This window comes from Zalophus californianus, chromosome 10 (genome assembly GCF_009762305.2).
Source record: "Zalophus californianus isolate mZalCal1 chromosome 10, mZalCal1.pri.v2, whole genome shotgun sequence".
NCBI classification, from domain to species: Eukaryota; Metazoa; Chordata; class Mammalia; order Carnivora; family Otariidae; genus Zalophus; species Zalophus californianus.
This window is the reverse complement of record NC_045604.1, coordinates 66,270,838-66,297,287: the sequence shown is the minus strand read 5'-3', so window position 1 is coordinate 66,297,287 and position 26,450 is coordinate 66,270,838. Positions and strand designations below refer to the sequence as shown.

The window sequence follows — 26,450 nt, the reverse complement described above, 5'->3', positions numbered from 1 at the left end:
TGGGGCTTTTGTTCTCTGGCGGCTTTCCCTGGCGGCTTTCAGCATCTCTTCCACGAGTCAGAGCAGAAGAGACCGTTTCCAACCCTCTGCCTCAGAGCAGAGAGACCGCAGTCTGTTCTTCAGTGAGCTCTCCAGGCCACACTGTCTCTGTTTCTGTCCGTGCTGCTATAAACTGCAGTGGCCTGGGTTGTGCGCCCCTCCGCAGCGCCCCCAGTCCTGCCTCCAGGTTGGGGCACTTCTCTGCCCTTTGTGCTTCTAAAACCGCCAGCCGCTACCAGTTCACCCGCGTGACTCCGCCGCTCCGGGTTTCCACCGTGGGGGCTGCCCTAAAGTCCTTTCCCCACCGCTACCGGTCTGCAAGTCTGTGCCCCATCCCCAGGGCGCGAGACTGTTGCTCACCGGAGGTGTAGGATCCCCACGGCCAGGCTCCCTCCCGCTGCCATTTATCCTCCCATATCTGCCCACGGAATCAGGGCTCCCTGCTTTGTACCTCAAAACTAACCACCTGCGATATTCTGCTTGTAGAGATCCAGATTTTCTTACATCTCAGGCTGGTTTCGTGGGTGCTTGGAGTGGTCTGGTAGATATACAGCTCAATTCCAGGGACCAGTTGAAATAGGGCCCCCTACTCCTCCGCCATCTTTCCTTCCTCTCATCTCAGTATAAATTTAACAACAAAACTTGTTAATAAAATGTTAACAATCCTAACCCACTGCTGTATTGGAATTCTATTATTATATGAGCAACTGATTACCAAAGGTTAGAACAGTTTAATACTGGAAGGCTTGTTGATATAATCACTATCAAAAATAAATGAAAGGGATCTCTTTTTTTCGTAATTAGCCGGAGAAAAGACTTAACCAATTTTACTATCTTTTCAAAGAATAAGCTTTGATTTCATTGATTTTTTTCCTATTTGTTTCCTGTTTTCAATTTAATCAGTTTTGGCTCTAATTTTTATTATTTCCCTTCTTCTGTTTACTTCAGATTTAATTTTCTCTTCTCTTTCTAGTATCTAAAGTGAAAGATGATTAATTTTAGATCTTTTTCTTTCTTATATATGCATTCAATGCTAAACACTGCCTTCACTATATCCCACAAATTTTAGTAAGTTAAACTTGTTTTCATTTCTATTTAGTTCAAAATATTTAAAAATTTCTCAAGACATTTTCTTTAACTCATGTGTTATTTAGAAGTTATTTAGAAATATTTTGGAATTTTTCCAGCTCTATTTCTGGTGTTGACATCTAGTTTAATTCCACTGTGGTCTGAGAGCAGCCATTGAGTGATTCCTAATCTCTTAAATGTCTTAAGGATTTGTTAAGGTTTGTTTTATAGACCAGAATGTGTGGTCTATTTTGGTGGATGTTCCATGTGAGCTTGAGAAGAATGCATATTCTGCTGTTATATGAAGCAGTCTGTAGATTTGCCTTATATCCATGTAACTGATGATATTGTTGAGCTCATCTATGTCCTTACTAATTTTATGCCTCCTGTATTCATTTCTGAAATAGGGGTGCTGACATTTCCACCTATAATAGTAGATTCATCTGTTTTTCCTTGCAGAGCTATCAGTTTTTGCACTCACACATTTACATGTCTACGTGTTAAGTTTCGCTACGTCTTCTTGAAGAACTGATTCCTTTATTATTATGTGATGCCTTTTTTATTCCTAAAAAACTTTCCTTACTCTGAATTCCACTCTGAAATTAATATAGCTCCTCCCACTTTCTTTTCGTTGGGGTTAGCATGATATATCTTTCTTCATCCATTTACTTTTAATCTATATCTGCCTCTATATTTAAAGTGGGCTTCTTGGGCACCTGGGTGGCTCAGATGGTTAAGCATCTGCCTTCAGCTCAGGTCATGATCTCCAGGTCCTGGGATAGAGCCCCACATAGGGCTCTCAGCTCAGCGGGGAGCCTGCTTCTCCTTCTCCCTCTGCCTCTCCCCTCCCTCCCTGTGCGCTCTATGTCGTTCTCTCTTTCTCAAATGAATAAAGAAAATCTTTAGAAAAACAACAAAGTGGGCTTCTTATAGACAACATACAGTTGGATATTTTTTGATCCAATCTGACACAATCTCTGTTTTATAACTGATGTACTTAGACCACTGATATTCTAAGTGACTATTGATATTTTTGGATTAATATCTACCATATTTGCTACTGTCTTCTATTTATTGCCCTTGTTCTTTATTCCTATTTTTGTCTTCTACTCCTTTTCTCTCAACACTTTAAATATTTCACCTCTACTCTCTTCTTGTTTGCATGAGTTTCTGAGAAGTCATGTGCAATCCTTGTCTTATATCCTCCTATTTTTTTTGCTTTGGCTTTCAGGATTTTTGTTTATTTTTGACTTTCTGTAATTTGAAAATGGTATCTCTACGTGTAGTTCTTTCGGCATTTATCGTACTTGGTATTCTCTGACCTTCCTGGATCTGTGGTTTGGTGTCTGATACTAATTTGGGGAAAATTCTCAGTCATTATTGTTTCAAATATTTCTTCTGTCCCTTTCTTTCTTCTCATTCTGGTATTCCCATTAGACCTATGTTATAACTTTTGTAGTTGCTCCACAGTATTTGAATATTCTCTTCTGTTTTTTTTTTTTCCAATCTTTTTCCTTTTTGCCTTTCAGTTTTGTTAGTTTCTATTTAGATATCCTCAAGCTCAGAAATTCTTTTCTCAGCTTTTCCTTTCTGGTTCTTTCTTAGAATTTCCACCTCTCTTTACATTGTTCATTTAATTCTTCCATGTTCTCTACTTTCCCATTAGAGTCCTCAGCACATCAATTAATCATAGTTTTAAACTCCCAGTCTCATAATTTCAACATCTCTGCCATATCTGAGTCTGGTTCTGATGCTTGCTCTGTCCCTTCCAACTGTGTTTTCTGTCTTTCAGTATATCTTATAATTTTTTGTCGATAGGCGGCACATGATGTGCTGGGTAAAAGGAACAGCTGTAAAGAGGCTTTTAGTAATGTGGCAGTAAGTTGTGGGGAGAGGGGAAGTGTTCTATAGTCCTAGGATTAGATATCAGTCTTTTATTGAGCTGGTGCCTCTGGACTATAAAAGTCAGACAACCTTGTTGGCTATTCTCTCCCCCTTAGTTTGGACAGGATGACTACAGCAGGTTGGGATTGGGTGTCTTCCTTCTCTCAAGTCCACTGGGCTCTGATAAAACTTAACCAACTGAGCCACCCAGGCGCCCCTGGGCTCTGATAAAACTTGAGCAAGTTCGGTTCTGGTTGAAGAGTTTCTCCTGAAGGCAGACCTTGTTAAGAGGAACAGGATACTGTGGCATATTTCAAAATGGTTTCCCCTATTGTTAGCACAAGGGATTTTGCTCTGATATTCATTGTGAGAACCTGGTAGAGGTCCAGGAGGCAAAACTCACAAAAGCACCCCCACTGACTGGGTTCCCTGGAGATTTTATATCTCAGACCTGTCTACAATGAGCCTCTAATGATTTCTCAGTTGTAGTTCAGGTTTCCAAACACTGGCACTGATTCCTACAAAGGTTTCTGCTAAGTTGTGAGTCTCTGTATTTGCCTGTTAGTCTCTCCAAATTTAGGGGCAGCAGCTTGTTCTGTGATGTCACTTCTATAGGTATAAGAAGAGTTGTTGATTTTTCTATTTATTCAACTTTTTACTTGTTCAAACATAGTGGCTTCCAAGCTTCTTATATGCTGGACTGGAAACTGGTAGTATTCTTTTGAATATTTTTATATAAAGGGTCATGTGTTCTGTGAACAGAGATAGTTTTACTTCTTCCTTTCCAGTTTGGATATCTTTTATTTCTTTTTCTTGTCTAATTCCTCTGGCTAGATACTCCAGTAGAATATTAAATAGCAGTGGTAAACATGGGCATCCTTGTCTCATTCCTAATGTTAGGAAGAAGTGTTTGTTCAACATGGAGTATGATGTTAACTGTGGACTTTTCATAAATATCTTTTATCATGTTGAACATGTTTCCTTCTAGTCCTAGTTTTCTGGGAGTTCTCATTTTGAAAGGATGTTGGATTTTGCGAAATGACTTGTGTGCTTCAATTAAGAAAATCATCCCCCCTCTCAGGTCCTATTAATGTCATGTATTATATCATTTTTTTACATTGAACCACCCTTATATTCCTGAAATAATCCACTGTCATGGTGCTTAATCTTTTTAATATGGTTTTGGACTTGGTTTGCCAGGATTTTGCTGGGGATTTATACATCTATATTCATTACAAATACTGGTCTGTAATTTTCTTTTCTTGTAATGTTCTTAATATGGCTTTGGTATCAGGGTAATGCTGACCTTAAAGGATGAGTTGAGAAGTACTTCCTACTCTTGTCATCTTTGAAGAAGTCTAAGAGAGATTGGTATTCATTCTTCTTTAAATGTTTGGTTTAATTCACTAGTGAAAGCATCTGGCCCTGGACTTTTCTTTGTCAGGAGTCTTCTTATTACTCATTACATCTTTTTGTTATATGTCTGTTAGATTTTTATTTTTTTCTTGAGGCATTTTAAGTAATTTGTATGCTTTTAGCTAATGGTTTGTCAATTTTATCTTTCAAAAAAATCAACTTTTGGTTTCATTCTCATTATTTTTCTATTCTCATTTTATTTAACTCTGCTCTAATCTTCCTTTCTTCTGCTAGCTTTGAGTTTCCTTTGCTCTTATTTTTCTAGTTCCATAAGATATAAAATTATGTAACTGATTTGAGACCCTTCTTCTTTTTTAAAGATAGTTATTTACAGCTATAAATCTCTGAGCACTGCATCCAGTGTGGTGTTTTCATTTGATTCCTCTGTAGGTATTTTTCTAATTTCCCTTGATTTCTTCCTTGATCCACTGATTAAGGGTATCTTGTTTTATTTCCACATATTTTTTAACATTCCAGTTTTCCTTATGTTACTGATTTTTGGCTTCATTCCATTGTGGCTAGAGAAGACACTTTGTATGACTTCAATATTATTACATTTTTGAGACTAGTTTTGTAGCCTAACATCTGGCCTATCCTGGAGAATATACCATGTGCACTTGAGGAGAATGTGTGTTCTGCTGTGCTGAGTGGAAGGTCTAGTTGGTTATAGTGTTGTTCAAGACCTTTTTATCCTTACTGATCTTCTGTCTATATGTTCTATGCATTATTGGAAATGGGATACTGAATTTTCTGTTATTCAAGAATTATTTCTCCCTTCAATTCTATTGAAAAGTATTCTTAGTGGACTGAAGATTCCTACAGCCTTTTAGAATGGTCAAAATAGGTTTCAAAACCAATTCAAAATAGGTTTACAAGAAATTAAACCAAGATATTCCAGTTTTAGAAAATTTCCTCAAGAATTGATAGTATGATAATAATCACAGTCAACTTGCTGAGCCTTTACTTTCTGCCAGGCCCTGGGCAAAGCATTTTAAATGCATTAACATTGGGTAGTTCTATTACTATCTCAAATTTTTAAATGATACAAGAGATTATGAGCATTTCATCAGTCAGTAAATACATGTGATTCAAAGCTTTCAGAGCAGCAGTGTTTATTACAGAAAAAAAAAAGGCAGACTAGTGGCTAGAACGTGGCATTGAGTTAGAAAATCCATATTTAATAATAATAATAATATTTAATAATAATAATAATAATATTTAAACTAAAATATTTAAACTATACTTTATCACTTATGACTACATAATCCTTAACTCTTTTGGTTCTCAATTTCCTCAAATGCAAATAATCTCTAAGATTCTTTCTAGTCTGTACTTTATGATTGTTTGTACCCAAATCACCAAAAACAGTGCTGGAAACAAAACAGTCCCTGACTGAAAATTATTTGAGACAGTAATGTAATGACTTCCATAAACTAATCCTGTTCCAGAAGCATAAGTACATAGGAGAAACACCTCTACTTGGGAAAGCTGACCAAGACTGTGGCAATCACGATAAAGCAAAAAATTAAAAACAAATCAATCCCTAAAATAAGAAATAAAATCTAGAGTTTATATTTATAGTAGAGAAACCTCATTTGCAACCACTTATATTCAAGTCAGAGAAAAAGTTCTGACCAATTCTACATTCATTCATTGATTTAACACATTTATTAAACAAGTACTAAAATCTGGCCCTGAGCCAGGTTAATGCTATACCTGCATGTTTTCAATAGGTTTGGTCACAGTTTAGGCAGGGAGACATTTTGTGGATAAATACAATAAAAGCTATGCTAAAGTTATTAACAGAATTCTATAGTAGCACAGACTTCTGAGATGACATTCAACTTGATTCTTATATTTGCCAGATGAGTAAGACTAGACTATGCATGGTTATGCAAGTAGAGGGTGTAGGTGAAGGCTGGTGGACAGCACAAAGGAGACGGTTTTGCTAAGGTCAGAGCGAAGAAAAGGCAGGCATCATATTCAGATTTTAATTTAGTGTTGTAGAAATAGGATGTCAATTTAATCTCAATTCTCTCACTGTGACATACTCATTATTATCAAAGCTAAGAGTTATTGAGTGCTTTACATATATATATGCATATACTCCCTACATAAAACCAATGAGATAGGGTTTTACAGATAGGAAAATTAAAGTGGAGGTTAAATGTTTTGTCCAGCATTACATGGCTAGTAACTGATGAGGCTAGGAGGTAAAACCAAGCAGTCCAACTCTAGAGATGACACAGTATTTCCCTTGCTAAGCACTTCTGCTCAAATGTGTTGGCCCACGCCTATTATCATCTCATCCCACCTCACAGAAGTATCTGCAGAGCTATCCTTGAGCCTCTCCTATGTCATTTATAAAATAGAGGGTCTGGTTAACTAACCATGCCCCCCCATCTTGTCCAGGTGTGCAGTCCTTCTCCTAAATATTTTGAACTCTTTTCCAATAGATTTCTTCTCCACCCTAAACACAACCTTCCCTTTCCTTCCAGAATGATGAGGAAGTCTACATCAGCTTTCTACTAGTAGGAATGAGAATTAAGAATACTAGGTTTGAAGGATAGCTAGTTTTTACTCCATGTCAAAGAGAGTACATAAATTAACACTCCTGTTAAGCCTAAAGAGAAGAAAATTAATTCAACTTCACAAATGTGAAATCAGACGCTACCTTTAGTCCCTCCAATTCATTTTCCAGTTGCTTAGAATAGTGCTCGCTCTGTTCACGCAGTTTCCTGTCTTTAGATGCTTCAGCAGCCACAGCTTCTGTATGAACTTCCAGCTTTAAAATAAAATTAAAAGAGCAGATGTCATGGTTGTAATTGTTTTTCCAATAAAATGCTTTTCCCCATGGGAATTTACCTTATAAGAAGATAACTCAAATGTTGAAATTCGTATTTAATAAAATAACCAAACTTAAAAAAAAAAAGGTTTTCAACAATTAAAGGAGGAGATATACATTATTCCACTAATCTGAAAAAGCAGCTTTAATCACTACCCCATGGGCACTAGAAAATCTCCCTGACTACTAACCTCTTTTTTGGCTCTCTCTGTTCTGCGCAGTTCTTGCCTTAAGCTTTCAACTTTTTGCATCACCAGGTCCACCTCTTCTTCCTTATCTCGGACATGGCGAGCAAGTTTCTGTTTTTGGGTGTGCAATTCTGTTAGCCGCTCATTGATCTCCATGAATTCCTGCATGGCCAGTTTCCTCTGACAGTGTGCGTCTTTCAGCTCTTTGGACTGGTTTTTTAATCGCTCACTAGCCTGGACTAGTTCCTACAGTTTTGTAAAAAGAATAAAGTTACCAATTCTGCAAACTAGGGACCAATTTTGGCCATCAAAGTAGCTATCATGAAGTCAAGAAGAGCCAAAATTACTCATCTGAGGACAAAATTAAAAGAAGGCAACTACTTCTGAACAGATATTAATAGCAGGGTTCTCTGTTATTAGTCTCTATTCCTGATGCTAACATGCTAACTGTGATGAACAGCTGATTTAATCTGCCAGTACCTTAGATTCTACAAGTAAATAAAGAGTACAGGAACACCACATATGATGGCCAAAATAAAGGGCATGTGCTATGGTGAGCGCTGTGAACTGTGTAGGACTGTTGAATCACAGACCTGTACCTCTGCAACAAATAATACATTATATGTTAAAAAAAAAAAAAAAGAAGAAGAAGATAGCAGGAGGGGAAAAATGAAGGGGGGGAAATCGGAGGGGGAGATGAACCATGAGAGACTATGGACTCTGAGAAACAAACTGAGGGTTCTAGAGGGGAAGTGGGTGGGGGATGGGTCAGCCTAGTGATGGGTATTATAGAGGGCACGTATTGAATGGAGCACTGGGTGTTATTTGCAAACAATGAATCATGGAACACTACATCAAAAACTAATGATGTAATGTATGGTGATTAACATACCATAATAAAACAATAAAAAAAATAAAGATTTGTGAAATGGAATGGATATTTGTGAGATTTTAAAAAATTATACTGAATCATTACAAGTGATAAAAAAAACAAGGAATGCTCTTATGTGGAGACTAAGCCTTAGGCCAGAAGCAAGGAGAGAAAGCTAAATAAACTCCCGGATCAAAGTGTGAAACTTAGAGGGAGTTAAAGCACTCAAGTCTGCTTTCTGGCAAAAGGAAATGCAAACCATTTTTGAGTAAAGAGCCTCAATGAAATGTAGGATTTTTATGAGCACGGTAATATGAGCTCACTACCACAGATTCCCAAACACCCAAAGAACAAACAACCATAAGGAAAGAACAGAAACAATAAAAACAAACTCCAATGGTATCTGGACATTAGAATTATAAAATATTAACATAAAATTTGTATGTATGAAACGTGAGGAAGTAAAAAGAAATCAATTTAATGGGAAAATGACAAAAGACTATTAAAAATGACCAGCCAGATTTATAAAACAACTGTGTAGAACATTTAGAAATGTAAAAATATAAGTGTTAAAATTAAAGACCTGAATTCATCAATGCAGTAAGCTCCACATTTATGAATCAAGAAAAAATGTTAAAGCTCAAATCCAGAAACTTTTAAAAAATAAAATTGTGTAGCACCAAATAAAAATAAATGTCCTTAAAAGAAATCAGTGAAAAAAGACAAATCACTTATTTTCCACCCTCAACAACAAAAACAAAAAAAGATAGACTAAGAAGTAACAACAGAAACGGGGGAAATGTTTCTAATGAGATATGAAAGTAATTAAAATTGTATACCCAGAAAAATTCCTTTTCAACTAGGAGGCTAAATAATTAGATTCATATAAACAAAAACTGACAGAGCTTATCACAATCAGATCTCCACTAAATAAGAACCTCTGAAGATTTACTTCAGGAAAAAGAAAAATAATTTTAAAAGCAAAGTATAATGACAGAGAAATGGAGGACTAGGAAACTAGTAAACATAAATGTGAATGTTAAACAAACAAGTGAATGAGACTGCATTATAAAAAATGTTTCATCTGGACAGTAAACAAAAAGGATATAAGTAAAACATTAGTAAAAAACACCACCAATGTTGGGAAGACATAACAGAGTTAAAGATTTGGGAGGTATGGTTTCAGATATTAAATTCAGACTTTGTTAACTATGCATGATAAAACTCAAGAGCAGCTACTAGAAACTGTTAAAACAAGTAGTGAGTAAAGTGGGAAGAAAAACAAAAAAACCCCACTTCAATTAAAATACAAGAAAAAATTTTGCAAGATGAAAAAATGCTAGAGATTCATTGCACAACAATGTGAATGTACTTTACACTATTGAACTGTACATTTTAAAAATGGTTAGGAAATATTTTATATTATATGTATTTTACCACAATATTAAAAAGGCAAGAAAGGAAACAAAGATAGGCACAGAAAAAGCATGACAAACACAAAGCAGAAAGTAACTTGGCAGAAACATGTCTATACACATTAGTACTCAAAATTAATATAAAAGGGCCAAATTTGTTATACCAAATTAAAAAAATAACATCTAGACGTTAATAGAAAAAGCATTATTATTAAGGATAGAGAATGTCCTACACAATGATAAAATTCAACACTAGAAAGAAATGCTATTCTAAACTTTTATGCATTCCACAAGACAGACTCAAAATAAATTATGAAGAAATTGCCAAGAACATCATAGAAAAATTGGTAAACACATGACCATAATGAGAAATTTCAATTTGACAATCATTAATAGATAAAACAAACAGTTAAAAAATAGTGAATATAGAGAAGATCATCAAGCTTCATATGTAGAAGCTTGCACCCAATTCTTCTCAAGCACATAGTGAACATTTAAAAATTGTTGGTGCTTGGCTGGTTCAGTTGGTAGAGTGTGTGACTCCTGATCTCAGGGTTGTAAGTTCAAGTCCCACGCTGGGTGTAGAGATTACTTAAAAATGAAATCTTAAAAAAATAATAATAAAAATAAGTAAAAAATAAAAAATGTTAACAGTCTGTCTAGGCTATGAAACAAGTCTCAGCAAATTTCAAAGAACAGATATTAAAGATCAAGTTCTTTAAAATCATCACTATTAAAATAGAAATCAAAGGTAAAAAAGGCTAAATTCCATAATAACTCACTGGTCAAGGAGAAAAGTCATAAAGAATGTTAAAATATTTAGAACTAAAAACAAAGTGAAAATAACAAAAAACAATAAAAATGTTTAGTAGATACATTAAAACTCGAGGATGCAGTAAAAGGTTTACTTAAGGGGAGATTTATAGCTTGAAATACTTGCATTGAAACTTAAAAAACGGTTTAAATTCAATGAAATTCCACATAAAAAGAGATAGAACCTATTAATGCTTCTGCCAACATGAGAAGATAATAAAAATCAGGACATAAACTAAAAAAGAGAAATGTTGGGATAATAAACATCAACAAAGGCAAAAGATGGTTCTTTGAGAGAATAAAACAGGCAAACATCAGGTGAGATCAAACAAGGAGAGAATAATAAATGCAAAAAGAAATAATATTAAGAAACAAAAAAGGTTATAACTACAAATCTGGAAGAAATCAAAAAAGCTAATGAAAATATAATGAAAACTTTATGCCAATAAATTTGTTAGCTTCTGAAATGAACGAATTCCTACAAAAATACAATTTATCAAAACTGTTTCACAAAGAAATAGAATGCCTAAATAGCCCTATAATAATTAAAGTACCTAAATCAATAGTCAACAAACTTTCCCCATCCCCTCAGTGAGAATTTCCAAACTCAGATGGTTTCACAAGTGATTCTTCCAGGGTTTCAAGGAATAAACATTCCTCTTATACAAACTTTTACAAAGAGAAAAAGAGGCAATGCTACCCAACTCTTTCTATAAGACCTGTATAACCTTGATATCACAAAAACACCAGAACAGAAAAAAAATCACAAGCCAATCATACTGATGAAAACAAAAAATCCAACAACAAAAAAAGACATTAGCAAATCAACTCCAGTGACATAGATAAGCATTAACTCTGGATAGACTCCTTGTGTTGAAATTCCAGATCCACCACTTTCTAGCTCTATGAACTTGAACAAGTGTATTTGACCTCTCTGTGCTTGGTCTCACCATTTATAAAATGAGAACAATCATAATCATCATCATAATAATACCTAAATCACAAGGCTCTTATAAAGATTAAATGATCTGATATATGCAAAGCACTCCAATTACAGTGCTATTACATAAGTGTTATATATACTGGCATATTATTATTTAGGAGATAATACCCATGCAATTTAGGTTTAACCCAGAAATGCAAAAACGGTTTAACATTAGAAAAAGTGTCAATGTAATTTACCAAACCAAGTTATTAAAGAACAATCATTTAATTACATCAATAGATATTAACAAATTCCTAGAAATTGGTTGCGATAGTGTACAGAAAAGCACATTTAAGAAGTCCAATACCCATTCTTGATAAAAATGATTACAAAATAGGAATAGAAGATAACTTTCTTAACCTGATAAAAAGTATTACCAAAAACTCACAGAAAACATTATTAGTGGTGAAACAGTAAAGGCATTTTCTTTGAAATCAGGAATAAGACAGGGAAGCCTGCTATCACGAGTTCTATTCAACACTGTAATGTGGGTTCTAGCTAATACAGTGAGACAAGGAAAGAAAGAAAGGTCATAAAAACCAAAAGAAGAAACAAAACTGTCATTATTTGCAGAGAACCATAAAGAATCTCAAATATATTAGTACAATTAATAAAAATTTAGCAATGTTACTGGAACGAAATTAGTAAGAAAATATAATTTTAAAGATACCATTTAAAATATGAAAAAATAGAATAAATTTAAAGGCAATTAAGACATGCATAAAATTACATGAAAAAACATTTTAAAGATGTTAAAGATATGGAGAGAGGGCGCCTGGGTGGCTCAGTTGGTTAAGTGACTGCCTTCGGCTCAGGTCATGATCCTGGAGTCCCAGGATCGAGTCCCACATCGGGCTCCCTGCTCAGCAGGGAGTCTGCTTCTCCCTCTGACCCTCTTCCCTCTCGTGCTCTCTATCTCTCATTCTCTCTCAAATAAATAAATAAAATCTTTAAAAAAAAAAGATATGGAGAGATACACCATGTTTGTGGATAGAAAGACTGTGGGGCTCTAGATAAAATATTTTTATGTTTTTCTACAGATAGGCCTTTGTAAACAAATTTTACTGAAACTTGGGACCTGGGCTAAAAAGCAAGCCTTGTAATTTCTGACTAATTTAGTGTGAGAAACTCCAAAGAGATTTAGCTCCTGGATGTATGTGCTTATACTTCAACAGGAGTGGGGAGAGAGAGAGGAGCCTGGATCAGGGAGCGATCCTCTTTATAGAGCCTGAGACTCTGGGCTTATCTTTCCACTGAAGTGATTTATTTATATTTCAAAGAGTCCTAGATCCTTCTCTTTACACTTCCAAGGAGACTCTCAGAAGGGTAGGTGGAGATGAGGGGGGAAGTAGGAAGCATCCACCACTCTCCTTTATATAAACACCCTGACTCACTTTTTTGGGGTTCCTCACATTCACAACATAGACTCCATATATGTAGGGTTTTGTCTATCCAGCTCTCATTGCATTGCTACCAGAGGTAAGAATTAGCACACAGAGGAGGGATGTGGTTATTTCTGCTCTACGTACATCACAATACTACGTTCTGCTCTTGAAATCTGTGTGTGCATTTGGAATAATATTAATAAACACAGATAGTAAGAACTTAAGTAAGAACTTAGTAAGATAGTAAGAACTTAAAGATTCAATACTGTAATGATGTCAATTCTCCTCAAATTACTCTACAGATTTAATGCAATTTTAATCAAAATCTCATCACAGTTTTTAAGGAATGAGATGCAGACTCATTCATAAATGGAAATGTAATATATGACAGAGGTTAACTTGCACATCACTGTGGAAAAGAGGGGCTATTTAGTAAATGAACAACTGGTTAGATACACAGGAAAAACTGAAATTGGATCCTTATCTCACATGATATGAAAAAATAAATTTCTGGTGTATTAAAAATTTAAAGATGAAAGAACAAACTTTAAAACTTCAAAATAAAAACAGAACACTTTAAAAAAAAACAGAATTTTTAACCTCAGATTTCTTACACAAGCCAGCAAAACTTTAAAAAGAAAGACTGAAAGACTTGACTACACTAAAACTAAGAACTTCCATAAAGAAAGTGAAAAAACAAGCCACTAACTGGGAGATATCTGTAACACACAACCGACAAGATTAATATAGAAATTTTCAAGAATTCTTAACCAACCAGTAAGAAAAAGACAAACATCTCAACAGAAAAATATACAAAGGATACTGAGAGGCATTTCACAAAAGAAGAAATATAAATGATAAATGAGCATACGTAAGATACTCAACCTCATTAGTAATTAGAGAAGTTAAGACCTTATTAACAAAACACAATTCTAGAACTAAAATATCAATTTCAACTAGGTTGGCCAAAATAATATAGCTAGTAATACGAAGTATTGTTGAATAAATACTACGTGGTGGGAGTGAAAGTATAAATAGGTATAATCAGCAGAAAATGATTTGGCATTATCATAAAAAATAGACTATCTTCATTACTTATGACCCAATTATTCTACTCGTGTTTGTATATGCAAGTGTGTGCATATCAGCATATACATTCAAGAATGTTCATTTACAGTAGTTGCCAAGTATAAGCAACCTTAATGTCTATACACAAAAAATGGAATAAGTAAATTCCGGAGCATTCACGTAATGGTATACTATACGCAACTAAATGAATGCTTTATAGCTATATAGATGAATCTTAGAAATATAATGAGTGAAAAAAACAAACTGCAAAAAATTGCATATACCATTTTATAAGGCTTGGAAAAAAGCAACACACATATATATATTTTTAATTTCCTATGGCATTAAAAATTCTTTAGCCACCAAGCCACACTATTCCATCATATGAATTGGTTGGGCATTTCAGTTTTTTCTAATATTTTTCTTTTATAAATGTGGTGAGAAATTTCTCGGTGAGCAAATCTTTGTTTGAACAACTGGTTATCTTCTTAAATTTTGACAAATGGAGTTCACTATATCAAGTATTTCAGTATTTTAAGGCTTTGGATACTTATTGCAAATTAGCTTTCCAAAAATAATATATCAAATTATAATCTCATCTTCAGTATTTGGCACTGGCATTTGTATTTATTTTTATTGAGTATAATTAACATACAATGTTACAGTAGTTTCAGGTGTAAACATAGTAATTCGACAATTCTATCCATTACTCAGTGCTCACCATGAGAAATGTAGCTACCATCTGTCACCACATACATTTATTTTATTATATATGATATATTGTTTAGAGATATACTAATATGTAATAAAAATTTTTTCAATAAGGAAATGATTGACATAAAGTTTAGAACAGTGATTACCATTTTCAGGGAAGTAGGGAGAAAGGGATTAAAAAAAAAAAAAAAAGACTGGCCAGGGCTATGCCACAAAATTGGTGATGTTCTATTTCTTAAGTTAGATGGTAGGTTCAGAGGTGTGCATTATATTATTTGCATCAAAACTTATATAATGTTATATTTATTCTTTTAAATGTATCAAATGAAAAATATCTTAAAAGGAGTATCTGCTGCCTGTAGGATATTAAGCAAATCACTTAAAATTTTTTATCAATATAATGCTTCCTTATAGCACTACCTTCTCAAAATATACTAAAAGGATTTTTAATATTAAAACTTATTAAAACTGCCAAAATATATGTTACTATAATATAATCTAGATATCAGATTCTCATCCTTTTTATGTTTACTAAGTTTGGCTGAATAATCCTACATTTAATAAATAATTACCAGTATTACTATAATATTACTAAAAAAACAGAACGTGTTATAAATTTGAATTATTAGATTGGCCATGAATTTAAATGGGTCTGTACACCACATTGCTTGTAATTGCATTAAGAAAAAAGTAAAAATATACTAATCTAATTCAATTTAACCCTTATATAGTTTTTCTGTTAGTCTTTCTGATTAGCTTCCTCAGCAAAAGGTTATTTGTTCTATTTTTAATTGCCTCCATTTCTTTACTGGCAGCAAGACTTTAAAATCTTCCCCCAAAGGAAATTCATTACATTATCAATTATATACTATATCATTGAATACAATTTATACTATGCCATAAGCCACTCATTTCTTTATTGTGTTGGCTAGTATTAATTCCAACATTTTTTTACTTGTTTATGAAAGGCAAAGTACATACACCGAGTGGTTTAAAGTATTCTTCTCTGGTGCTTGAATATTATTTGCCCTACTGGATGTGTTAGAGTGTCTTTGCTATTAATAAATTTTGTTGATATTCACAAATACTGTTTGAGTGTTACAAAAAGTTCTTATGAAAATAACTTTAGCTTGTTCATCCATGCTTTAAAAGATAAACTGACATTTTAAAAAATAATTAAAACACTAAAAAAATTTTTTTATTATAATCTTTTAAGAATGTTCATATCAGCAAATCACAATGAAAATATGTCATTTTTAATTTTTCCCTAGATACTAAATATGACTATTTGCTTATTCTTTTTCATATTTTTCAATAACATTTACTTTTAATCAAGTCCTTTGGTTATTAACTTTTCAAAAGAACAAATGATTCTGAACTTTAAAATCTTGAGAATATAAAAATTTCTTCATTACTAGCTATTAATCAAATGACATACACCAAAATAATTCTTAAATTTTTAAACCAACATTTTACAGACAAAATATACATTAGGTTATTGTAATTCACTAGGAAAGCTTCAGTATACAAATCAAACAAGGTGAAAAATCCAAAAGCAGCTTTAAAAATCTATCCATATATTTTTACCTTGTTTAATTCTTCCCTTTCTTGTTGTAGTGTTTTGATTTGTTTTTCATAAGCCTTGATTTGTCGAAAAGCATCATCTAGCTCTCTCCTCACAGAGTTGGCTTCCTCAAGTTGTTGTTCTAAGTGACTTGATTCTAAAAAGAGAAAACACTGGTTATTTTATTATTTGTATAAAAACAAATCTTTGAAACCAAGGTTTTACACAACCAAATTAAAAAAAAAAAATTTTGTATTTGGTTTTAGGCTTATAGACACCCCATACCCCTATGACTATGACTCATGACTCATAACAATTAAATGCTTAGCAAGTTCACTCTAGAGACAGTGCATAGCTAATGCCAGTGTGGAGATGTGCAAAACTTGTATACAAAAATGCCTCACATTTCCATGGCTCAGATGGCTAAGCGACTGCCTTCGGCTCAGGTCATGATCCTGGAATTCTGGGATCGAGGCCTGCATCAGGCTCCCTGCTCAGCAGGGAGTCTGCTTCTCCCTCTGACCCTCCCCCCTCTCATGATATCTCTCTCTCAGTCTCTCTCTCTCAAATAAATAAATAAAACCTTAAAAAAAAAGATAGAAGACAAAGTTGGGGAAGGAGTTCAACTGATTTCTTTAAAAAAAAAACAAAAAACAAAAAAAATTTCCATTAGAAAAAGAACACCATACTTCCAAAAAAGTACCTTCAGAACCAATTAAAAGCTTAAAACTAATAAAAACAAAACCAACAAAACTGACAGAACAGTGTTTCTCTACGGATGGTTATTAGCATTCATGTGGTGACGCTAGTCAAATTATTATAAGATGGCTGTACTTCTAGTGGGTGCAGACTCCCAGCCCAGTTTCACTAGTGGTCATTTGAAGAACAAACTGATTTTTTTTTAATTAACATATAATATATTATTTGTTTCATGGGTACAGGTCTGTGATTCATCAGTCTTACACAATTCATAGCACTCACCATAGCACATACCCTCCCCAATGTCCATCACCCAGCCACCCCAGTCCTCCCACCCCCCTCCACTCCAGCAACCCTCTGTTTGTCTCCTGAGATTAAGAGTCTCTTGTGGTTTGTCTCCCTCTCTGGTTTCATCTTGTTTCATTTTTCCCTCCCTTCCCCTATGATCCTGTCTTGTTTCTCAAATTCCTCATATCAGTGAGATCATATGTTAATTGTCTTTCTCTGATTGACTTATTCCGCTTAGCATAATACCCTCTAGTTCCATCCAGGTATTCATTTTTTTGATAGTTGCATAATATTCCACTGTATATATATATATATATATATATATATATATATATATATATATATATATATATATACCACTTCTTCTTTATCCATTCATCTCTTGATGGCCTTCTAGGCTCTTTCCATAGTTTGGCTATCATGGACATTGCTGCTATAAACATTGGGGTGCACGTGCCCTTTGGATCCCTACATTTGTATCTTTGGGGTAAATGTCCAGTAGTGCAATTGCTGGATCGTACGGTATCTCTATCTTCAACTTTTTGAGGAACCTCCATACTATTTTCCAGAGTGGATACACTAGCTTGCATTCCCACCAACAGTGTGGGAGGGTTCCCCTTTCTCTGCCTCCTCGCCAACATCTGTTGTTTCCTGACTTGTTAATCTTAGCCATTCTGACTGGTGTGAGGTGGTATCTCATTGAGGTTTTGATTTGGATTTCCCTGATGCCGAGCAATGTTGAGCACTTTTTCATGTGTCTGTTGGCTATTTGGATGTCTTCTTTGGAAAAATGACTGTTCATGTCTCCTGCCCATTTCTTGATTGGATCATTTGTTCTTTGGGTGTTGAGTCTGATAAGTTCTTTATAGATTTTGGATACTAGCCCTTTATCTGTCATTTGCAAATATCTTCTCCCATTCTGTCGGTTGTCTTTTGGTTTTGCTGACTGTTTCCTTTGCTGTGCAAAAGATGTTTATCTTGATGAAGTCCCAATAGTTAATTTTTGTCCTTGCTTCCCTTGCCTTTGGCAAAGTTTCTAGGAAGAAGTTGCTGTTGCTGAGGTCAAAGAGGTTGCTGCTGTGTTCTCCTCAAGGATTTTGATGGACTCCTGTCTCACACTGAGGTCTTTCAACAATTTTGAGTCTGTTTTTGTGTGTGGTGTAAAGAAATGGTCCAGTTTCATTCTTTTGCATGTGGCTGTCCAATTTTCCCAACTCCATTTGTTGAAGAGACTGTCTTTCTTCCATTGGATGTTCTTTCCTGCTTTGTCAAAGATTAGTTGACCATAGAGTTGAGGGTCCATGTCTGGGCTCTCTACTCTGTTCCATTGATCTATGTGTCTGTTTTTGTGCCAGTACCATACTGTCTTGATGATGACAGCTTTGTAATAGATCTTGAAGTCTGGAATTGTGATGCCACCAGCTTTACTTTTCTTTTTCAACATTCCTCTGGCTATTCAGGGTCTTTTCTGGTTCCATACAAATTTTAGGATTATTTGTTCCAGTTCCTTGAAAAAAAGTTGATGGTATTTTGATAGGGATTGCATTAAATCAAACTCTGATTTCTGAAAGCAAATATTTGAAAACCTCTGATCTAGAAGAGGAGACTGAGGCCTAGGGAGCTGAATATCTAGCCTGAGGTCACATTGCTAAATGGGTATCAGAGCAAAGATGACAGCTCAGAACTCCTGCATCAGCCTCTCCAACAGGGAAAGTAATGTTATCAAATAATACTTAACATTTATCACTTCAGAAGAGTTGTTAGGAAACAAAATTACTAATTTTAATACATGCTTAAATAAAATTTTATAAATTGATATAAAATATTCCTGGCATCAAAAGTAAATTAGCAAATTAAAGAACTGAAGCCCATAAAAACAGAGAAATCTAAACACATTCATTGTGAATTTCTGTCCTAGATATTTTCTATTCTTTACAACTTGTTACTCTGAATGTCATCTCCCGACAAGGAGGATTAGCATCCTCTGGGAGCTCATCAGAAATGCAGAATCCCGGGCCCCACCCCAGATTTAATGAATCAGATCTATATTTGAACAAGATCCCCAGGTCTTGCAAATTCAAGTGTGGAAACAGGTGCATAAAGTGTTGCACATTGAGTTGAATGCTTTCAATAAATGAAGTAGTGTTTATAATACACTAGTCCTATTAAAAAGAGAATTTCATGTGTATAGTAAGTCCTATGGTCAAAAAGGCACTAAAATACATTAGTGTATCATATACTAACTGGTGCTAGATTCCCTAAATAAAATAATTTACTGATATTCAGTGCCCTAACTCATAGATTTATTAAGAGCTTGTTTATCTTAGGTATTTTGAAAGTCTGGATACATTTATGGATACCATAGTTTTTTAACAATATTCAAAAATATCTGCAAAGTTGCATTTAATTAGTTTTCATTTTGTCTAATAGTATAATTTTAATAGTCTTTATAAATATTTCACTTGAAGAATGTTTCACTAAAAGATTATAGGATGTTTAATCTTAAAGATCACAGGACATGTAGTCATATTCAGAAAATTATATTTTATCATTTTCTTAAATTTCAGCATTGCATGTAGGAACTTTTCTGTTTATACTAATTTCTTTGAAACCTTTTTAAGTGATATTTTTCTGTTACTTTAAGTTTTAAACATTTTTAAGATTTTAAGATTTTAAGATTATTACTAATAATTTAGAGTCAAAATTGAGTATGTGACACGGCTAACTTCAATTCCATTTTATGGCTAAGGCATGTCCGTCTGAAGCAGTCATATGGCCCGTTTCATAATCCCTTCTGAGAATGTCCACCTCCTTTCCTGCACTCTGAAGAGCTCTTCCCTAGCATGTTAAAGTTTTTTGCAAATTACTGAGTCATTCAGTTATCTCGACTGCTTTTTGTTAGAAACAAAAATGAAATCAGTGTTTCATAAAATGTCTGCATCACATAAAGTTTACGGCAAAATGACTCCGTGGGATGGGTTTGACAGCCATCATGGATGGTTTATTGTCTTCTTCCAGTTTAGGTTAAATTCAAGTTTTATCCCAGCCATTTCGCTTTGGCTGCTTTGCAATGAAGTTGTTAGGTATATATATGAATTTTATGTCACAATTTCATGTTTCTCATAGACCAACTGGAGAAGACAAAATCGATTATTTATAAAATCTTCCCATATGAAGAGAAGTATTACACTTGCATTTGATATACACAGAATTTTGCATTCCCCAAAGATAAAAACCTCAAATCAAGAAAAATCCAGAATGCACTGAATTTTGGCCAACCACTCTAAAATGGCTAAGGTGTAGGAGTGTTTACTTTCACTACAGCAAACAGTGAATTGAATCAAAACTTTGAAAGAAATCCTCAGAGATGGGGCGCCTGGGTGGCTCAGTCGGTTAAGCATCTGCCTTCTGGCTCAGGTCATGATCCCAGGGTCCTGGGATCGAGCCCCGCGTTGGGCTCCCTGCTGAGCAGGGAGTCTGCTTGTGCTCTCTCTCCGTCAAATAAATAAATAATCTTAAAAAAGAGAAATCCTTAGAGACTATCAAAAAATATCTCATGAACCATGATAAGCCATACCATTTAGGTGGAGTAATTAAAAACCAGTTTTCGTGAATAAACACAGCTAGCAAAGTGGGTTAGCTCATCCCAACTAAATGTTTCTTAGCTCACTGTTGCTAGTACAATTGTCAAATTCAATCTCTTAGTAATGAGGATTTAATAAGGGATTAACACACAGTAAATAAGTTTTCTTTGCACTGTGTCACATATGAGAGAAATATAAAATAGAGTCTCTGTCTGAAGGAGAATGACCAAGTCAGGAAGACAAGTGTAACACTCTTCATAAATGAAGCAGAAAATCAAATTGCCCGCGCTCCACTCTGAGTGATTCCCATTCCCAACTCTGGGAATCACTCAGAGTGGAGCGTGGGCAAACCACACGGGGCAAGGGCGGCACTCAGGGGTAGAACCATCAGAGCATCTCACCCCAATCCACAGCTTCTCCCTACATTCTTACTCTTAAAATAATCCAGAACTCTTCTGAGATGTGAAGAGATCTGACTTAAAATCATGACAGGGGAAAACAGGTTCCCCTATTTTCACTTCTCTCCCTCCATTCACTATCTTTTATACTTTACTTACATGATATAGCGTGTGTGGGAGACAGATGGACAGTGAAAGAGAGAGAGGGAAAGAGAGGTAGTTTAGTGCTGAAGAGAGAGAACATGGAGGCACAAACCACCCATCTCAAGGCAACAAAGGAAAGGGGGTTATGAAGCACATTATAAGTTACAATAATTATATTATTTAGGAAGAAACCATTCCTTTATTTTCTCATGGAAAAATAATAAAATAAGAGGATGAATTTTTATTTTTATCTGCAGATGGTCAACAAGTATGTATTGTCTGTTAGAGGACACAAGGAAACTGTCTTACCCTCCTGGGAGTTTAGAGCATGATGAGGAAAGCAGATTTTAAAAAGTAATTTTAAGTAGCCACAAACTTAATAAGTGTTCCAGGAGTTTAAATATATTATAAAACACTGCCATGGGAAAAAAAGATAGAAAGACACTGATGATGCATATTTGTGCACATAAACATCATGCTTAAGAAGTAGCAGAGTAGGGCGGAGCAAGATGGCGGAGGAGTAGGAGACTTGGATTTTGTCTGGTCTCAGGAATTCAGCTGGATAGGGATCAAACTATTCTGAACACCTGTGAACTCATAGGAGATTGAAGAAAAGAATAGCAACAACTCTCTGAACAGAAAAGCAACCACTTTCTGGAAGGTAGGACGTGCAGAGTAGTGAATCCGAGGCGATATTCAGGAAGATAGATGGTGGGGGAGGGCGCCTCCATTGGGCGCTTCTGGCAAGTGATAGAGCCCTGGAGCACAAAATCGGAACTTTTAGAAGTCGGATCAGCTGAGGGACGTCACCCCAGTGGCTAAGCGGGGGATGGAATCCTCGCAGGACAGTGTGGTCTCAGGACCCTCGGGGTCACAGAAAGACCAGGGGTGCCTGAGTGCAGCAGAGCTCCCAGGTATCGGAGTGGGGAAGCTGGCTGCAGAGACGGAGCCGAGGAGCAAGCTCTCAGCTTGGGGTTGCCATAAACTGTAATCGGTGACCGTCGGGCCACTGCTCCTCCAGCAGGGACCCAACAAGTGGCAGAGCCAGGGAGACTCCCCTCCCTCCCCCGGGAGGAGCGGCGCGGGAGCGCACCGCAGGGATCTGCTGCGTTTGGAGACTCCACATGGGGTCGGGTGCCAGAGACAGAAATGCTCGGTCAGAGGCTGGGTGAGCACAGAGTGCGGCCGGAGACCGGGGAGACGGGAGGGACCGACTGCTTTTCTCTGGGGGTGCACTGAGGAGCGGGGCCCCAAGTTCTCGGCTCCTCCCTGGCGGAGATTGGGAGGCCACCATTTTCACTCTCGTCCTCCAAAGCTGTACGGAAAGCTTGCAGGGAACAAAAGCTCTCGAGACCAAACCCGAGCTGATTATTTAGCCGGGACCTGGCAAGGGCAGGGCAATTCCGCCTCTGGCAAAGACATTTGGGAACCACGGCAAGAGGCCCCTCCCCCAGCATATCAGCACGAACAGCCAGCCAAGACCAAGTTTACCGATCAATGAGAACGGGAGAACTTCAGTGCTAGGGGAATACTGCACATAGAATTCATGACTTTTTTTTACCATGATTCATTAGTCTTTCAAAGTTAATTTTTTTTTGAATTTTTCTTTTTCCCTTTTCCGACCAACATCTCATCAATCCCTTTTTCTATTTTCTATTTTTATTTTTTTTAAAGATTTTATTTATTTATTTGAGAGAGAGAGAATGAGAGATAAAGAGCACGACAGGGAAGAGGGTCAGAGGGAGAAGCAGACTCCCCGCTGAGCAGGGAGCCCGATGTGGGACTGGATCCTGGGACTCCAGGATCATGACCTGAGCCGAACGCAGTTGCTTAACCAACTGAGTGAGCCATCCAGGCGCCCTCATCACTCCCTTTAAAAAAAAATTTATTTTTCATTTTTAGACTCATATTCTATCCCTTCATAGTAGTTAACCTTTATTTTTGGCATATATATATATAAGTTGTTCTCTCATTAAAATTTTGAGATACAGTTTCTTCTAACATATCAAAATATACACTATATCTCTAGTGTATGGCTTTTTTCCAGTCTCCTGCCTGATCACATTCTCTCCCCTTTTTTTTTCTTTCTTTCTTTCCTTTTTTTAAAATCCTCTTCATTATTTTTTCAAACACCTTCTGATCAATTCTTTTAAAATGTTTTATAATTTTCATTTTTACAGCCATATTCCATCCCTTCATCGTATCAACCCTTATTCTGTACATATATAAGTCTTTCTTTCTTTAAAATTTAGGAGGCACTTTCTTCTCACAGACCAAAATACACCCAAAATCTAGTGTGTGACACTGGTCTATGCACCAGCCTGATCATATCTGATCATATTCTGTTTTTTTTTTTTTGTTTTGTTCTGTTTTTGTTTGTTTTTATCTTTTTCTTTTTCTTTTTTCGCTTTCTTTTTTCTTTCTTTCCCTTTCTTTTCCCCTGGTTTCAGGTCTTTCTGATTTGCTTAGAGTATATTTTCTGAGGACATTGCTAACCTGTTAGCATTTTGTTCTCTCATTCATCTATTCTCCTCTGGACAAAATGACAAGACGAAAAAAATCACCTCAGCAAAAAGAACAAGAGGTAGTACCTCTTGAGTCTGCCAGGGACCTACTCATACGGACATTAGTGTGATGTTGGACTTAGAGTTCAGAATCATGATTTTAAAGATACTAGCTGGGCTTGAAAAAAGCATGGAACTTATTAGAGAAACCCTTTCTGGAGAAATAAAAGAACTAAAATCTAACCAAGTCGAAATCAAAAAGGCTATTAATGAGGTGCAATAAAAAATGTGGGCACTAACTGCTAGGATAAATGAGGCAGAAGAGAGAATCAGCAATATAGAACACCAAATATTGGAAAATAAAGAAGCTGAGAAAAAGAGAGATAAACAACTACTGGATCACGAGGGCAGGATTCGAGAGATAAGCGATACCCTAAGACGAAACAACATTGGAATAATTGGGATCCCAGAAGAAGAAAGAGAGAGAGGGGCAGAAGGTATATTGGAGCAAATTATAGCAGAGAACTTCCCTAATGTGGGGAAGGAAAAGGGCATCAAAATCCAGGAGGCACAGAGAACCCCTCTCAAAATCAATAAAAATAGGTCAACACCCCAACATCTAATAGTAAAACTTACGAGTCTCAGTGACAAAGAAAAAAATCTTGAAAGCAGCTTGGGAGAAGAGATATGTAACCTATAAGGGTAGAAACATTAGATTGGCAACAGACCTATCCACAGAGACCTGGCAGGCCAGAAAGGACTGGCATGATATATTCAGAGCACTAAACAAGAAAAACATGCAGCCAAGAATACTATATCCAGCTAGGCTATCATTGAAAATAGAAGGAGAGATGAAAAGCTTCCAGGACAAACAAAAACTAAAGGAATTTGCAAACACAAAACGAGCCCTACAGGAAATATTGAAAGGGGTCCTCTAAGCAAAGAGAGAGCCTAAAAGCAGCATAGACCAAAAAGGAACATAGACAATATACAGTAACAGTCACCTTACAGGCAATACAATGGCACTAAATTCCTATCTTTCAATAGTTACCCTGAATGAAAATGGGCTCAATGCCCCAATCAAAAGACACAGGCTATCAGATTGGATGAAAAAACAAGCCCCATCGATATGCTGTCTGCAAGAGACTCATTTTAGACCCAAAGACACCCCCACATTGAAAGTGAGGGGGTGGAAAACCAATTACCATGCTAATGGACACCAAAAGAAAGCTGAGGTGGCAATCCTTCTATCAGACAAATTAGATTTTAAAACAAAGTCTGTAATAAAAGATGAGGAAGGACACTGTATCCTACTTAAAGGGTCTATCCAACAAGAAGATCTAACAATTGTAAATATCTATGCCCCTAACATGGGAGTAGCCAATTATATAAGCCAGTTAATAACAAAAGCAAAGAAACACATTGACAACAATACAATAATAGTGGGGACTTTAACACCTCCCTCACTGAAATAGACAGGTCATCTAAGTAAAAGATCCACAAGGAAATAAAGAGTTTAAATGACACACTGGACCAAATGAATTTCACAGACATATTCAGAACATTCCATGCCAAAGCAACAGAATACACATTCTTCTCTAGTGCCCAGGGAACATTCTCCAGAATTGATCACATCCTAGGTCACAAATCAGGTCTCAACCGGTACCAAAAGATTGGGATCATTCCCTGCATATTTTCAGACCACAATGGTTTGAAACTAGAACTCAATCACAAGAGGAAAGTCGGAAAGAACTGAAATACATGGAGGCTAAAGAACATCCTACTAAAGAATGAATGGGTCAACCAGGAAATTAAAGAAGAATTTAAAAAATTCATGGAAACCAATGAAAATGAAAACAACTGTTCAAAATCTTTGGGATGCAGCAAAGGCAGACCTAAGAGGAAAGTATATAGCAATACAAGCCTTTCTCAAGAAACAAGAAAGGTCTCAAATACACAACCCACCCTACACCTAAAGGAGCTGGAGAAAAAACAGCAAATAAAGCCTAAACCCAGCAGGAGAAGAGAAATACTAAAGATCAGAGCAGAAATCAATGAAATAGAAACCAAAAGAACAGTAGAACAGATCAATGAAACTAGGAGCTGGTTCTTTGAAAGAATTAACAAGATTGATAAACCCCTGGCCAGACTTAGCAAAAAGAAAAGAGAAAGGACCCAAATCAACAAAATCATGAATGAAAGAGGAGAGATCACAACCAACACCAAAGAAATACAAACAATTATAAGAACATATAATGAGCAACTATATGCCAACAAATTAGATAACCTGGAAGAAACGGATGTATTCCTAGAGATGTATCAACTACCAAAACTGAACCAGGAAGAAATAGAAAACTTGAACAGACCTATAACCACTAAGGAAATTGAAGCAGTCATCAAAACTCTCCCAACAAACAAAAGCCCAGGGCCAGATGGCTTCCCGGGGGAATTCTACCAAACATTTAAAGAAGAATTAATACCTATTCTTCTGAAACTGTTCCAAAAAATAGAAATGGAAGGAAAACTTCCAAACTCCTTTTATGAGGCCACCATTACCTTGATCCCAAAACCGGACAAA

The 26,450-nt window shown here is 35.8% G+C and overlaps 1 protein-coding gene across 8 annotated transcripts in view; it reads right to left on the bottom strand.

Moving 5' to 3' along the window:
• Positions 1–26,450, bottom strand: part of CDC42BPA (CDC42 binding protein kinase alpha) — a 350,869-nt gene that overhangs the window by 116,915 nt on the left and 207,504 nt on the right. For 6 of the 8 annotated variants that reach the window (XM_027612777.2, XM_027612773.2, XM_027612774.2 and 3 more), the window contains exons 12-14: positions 16,279–16,412; positions 7,444–7,686; positions 7,082–7,192 (exon numbers count right to left, since the gene is read on the bottom strand). In XM_027612777.2, coding sequence (XP_027468578.1) covers positions 7,082–7,192; positions 7,444–7,686; positions 16,279–16,412 — 488 coding nt within the window. The remainder of the gene's footprint in view (positions 1–7,081; positions 7,193–7,443; positions 7,687–16,278; positions 16,413–26,450) is intronic. The other 2 variants (XM_027612778.2, XM_027612779.2) reach the window with 1 other exon arrangement.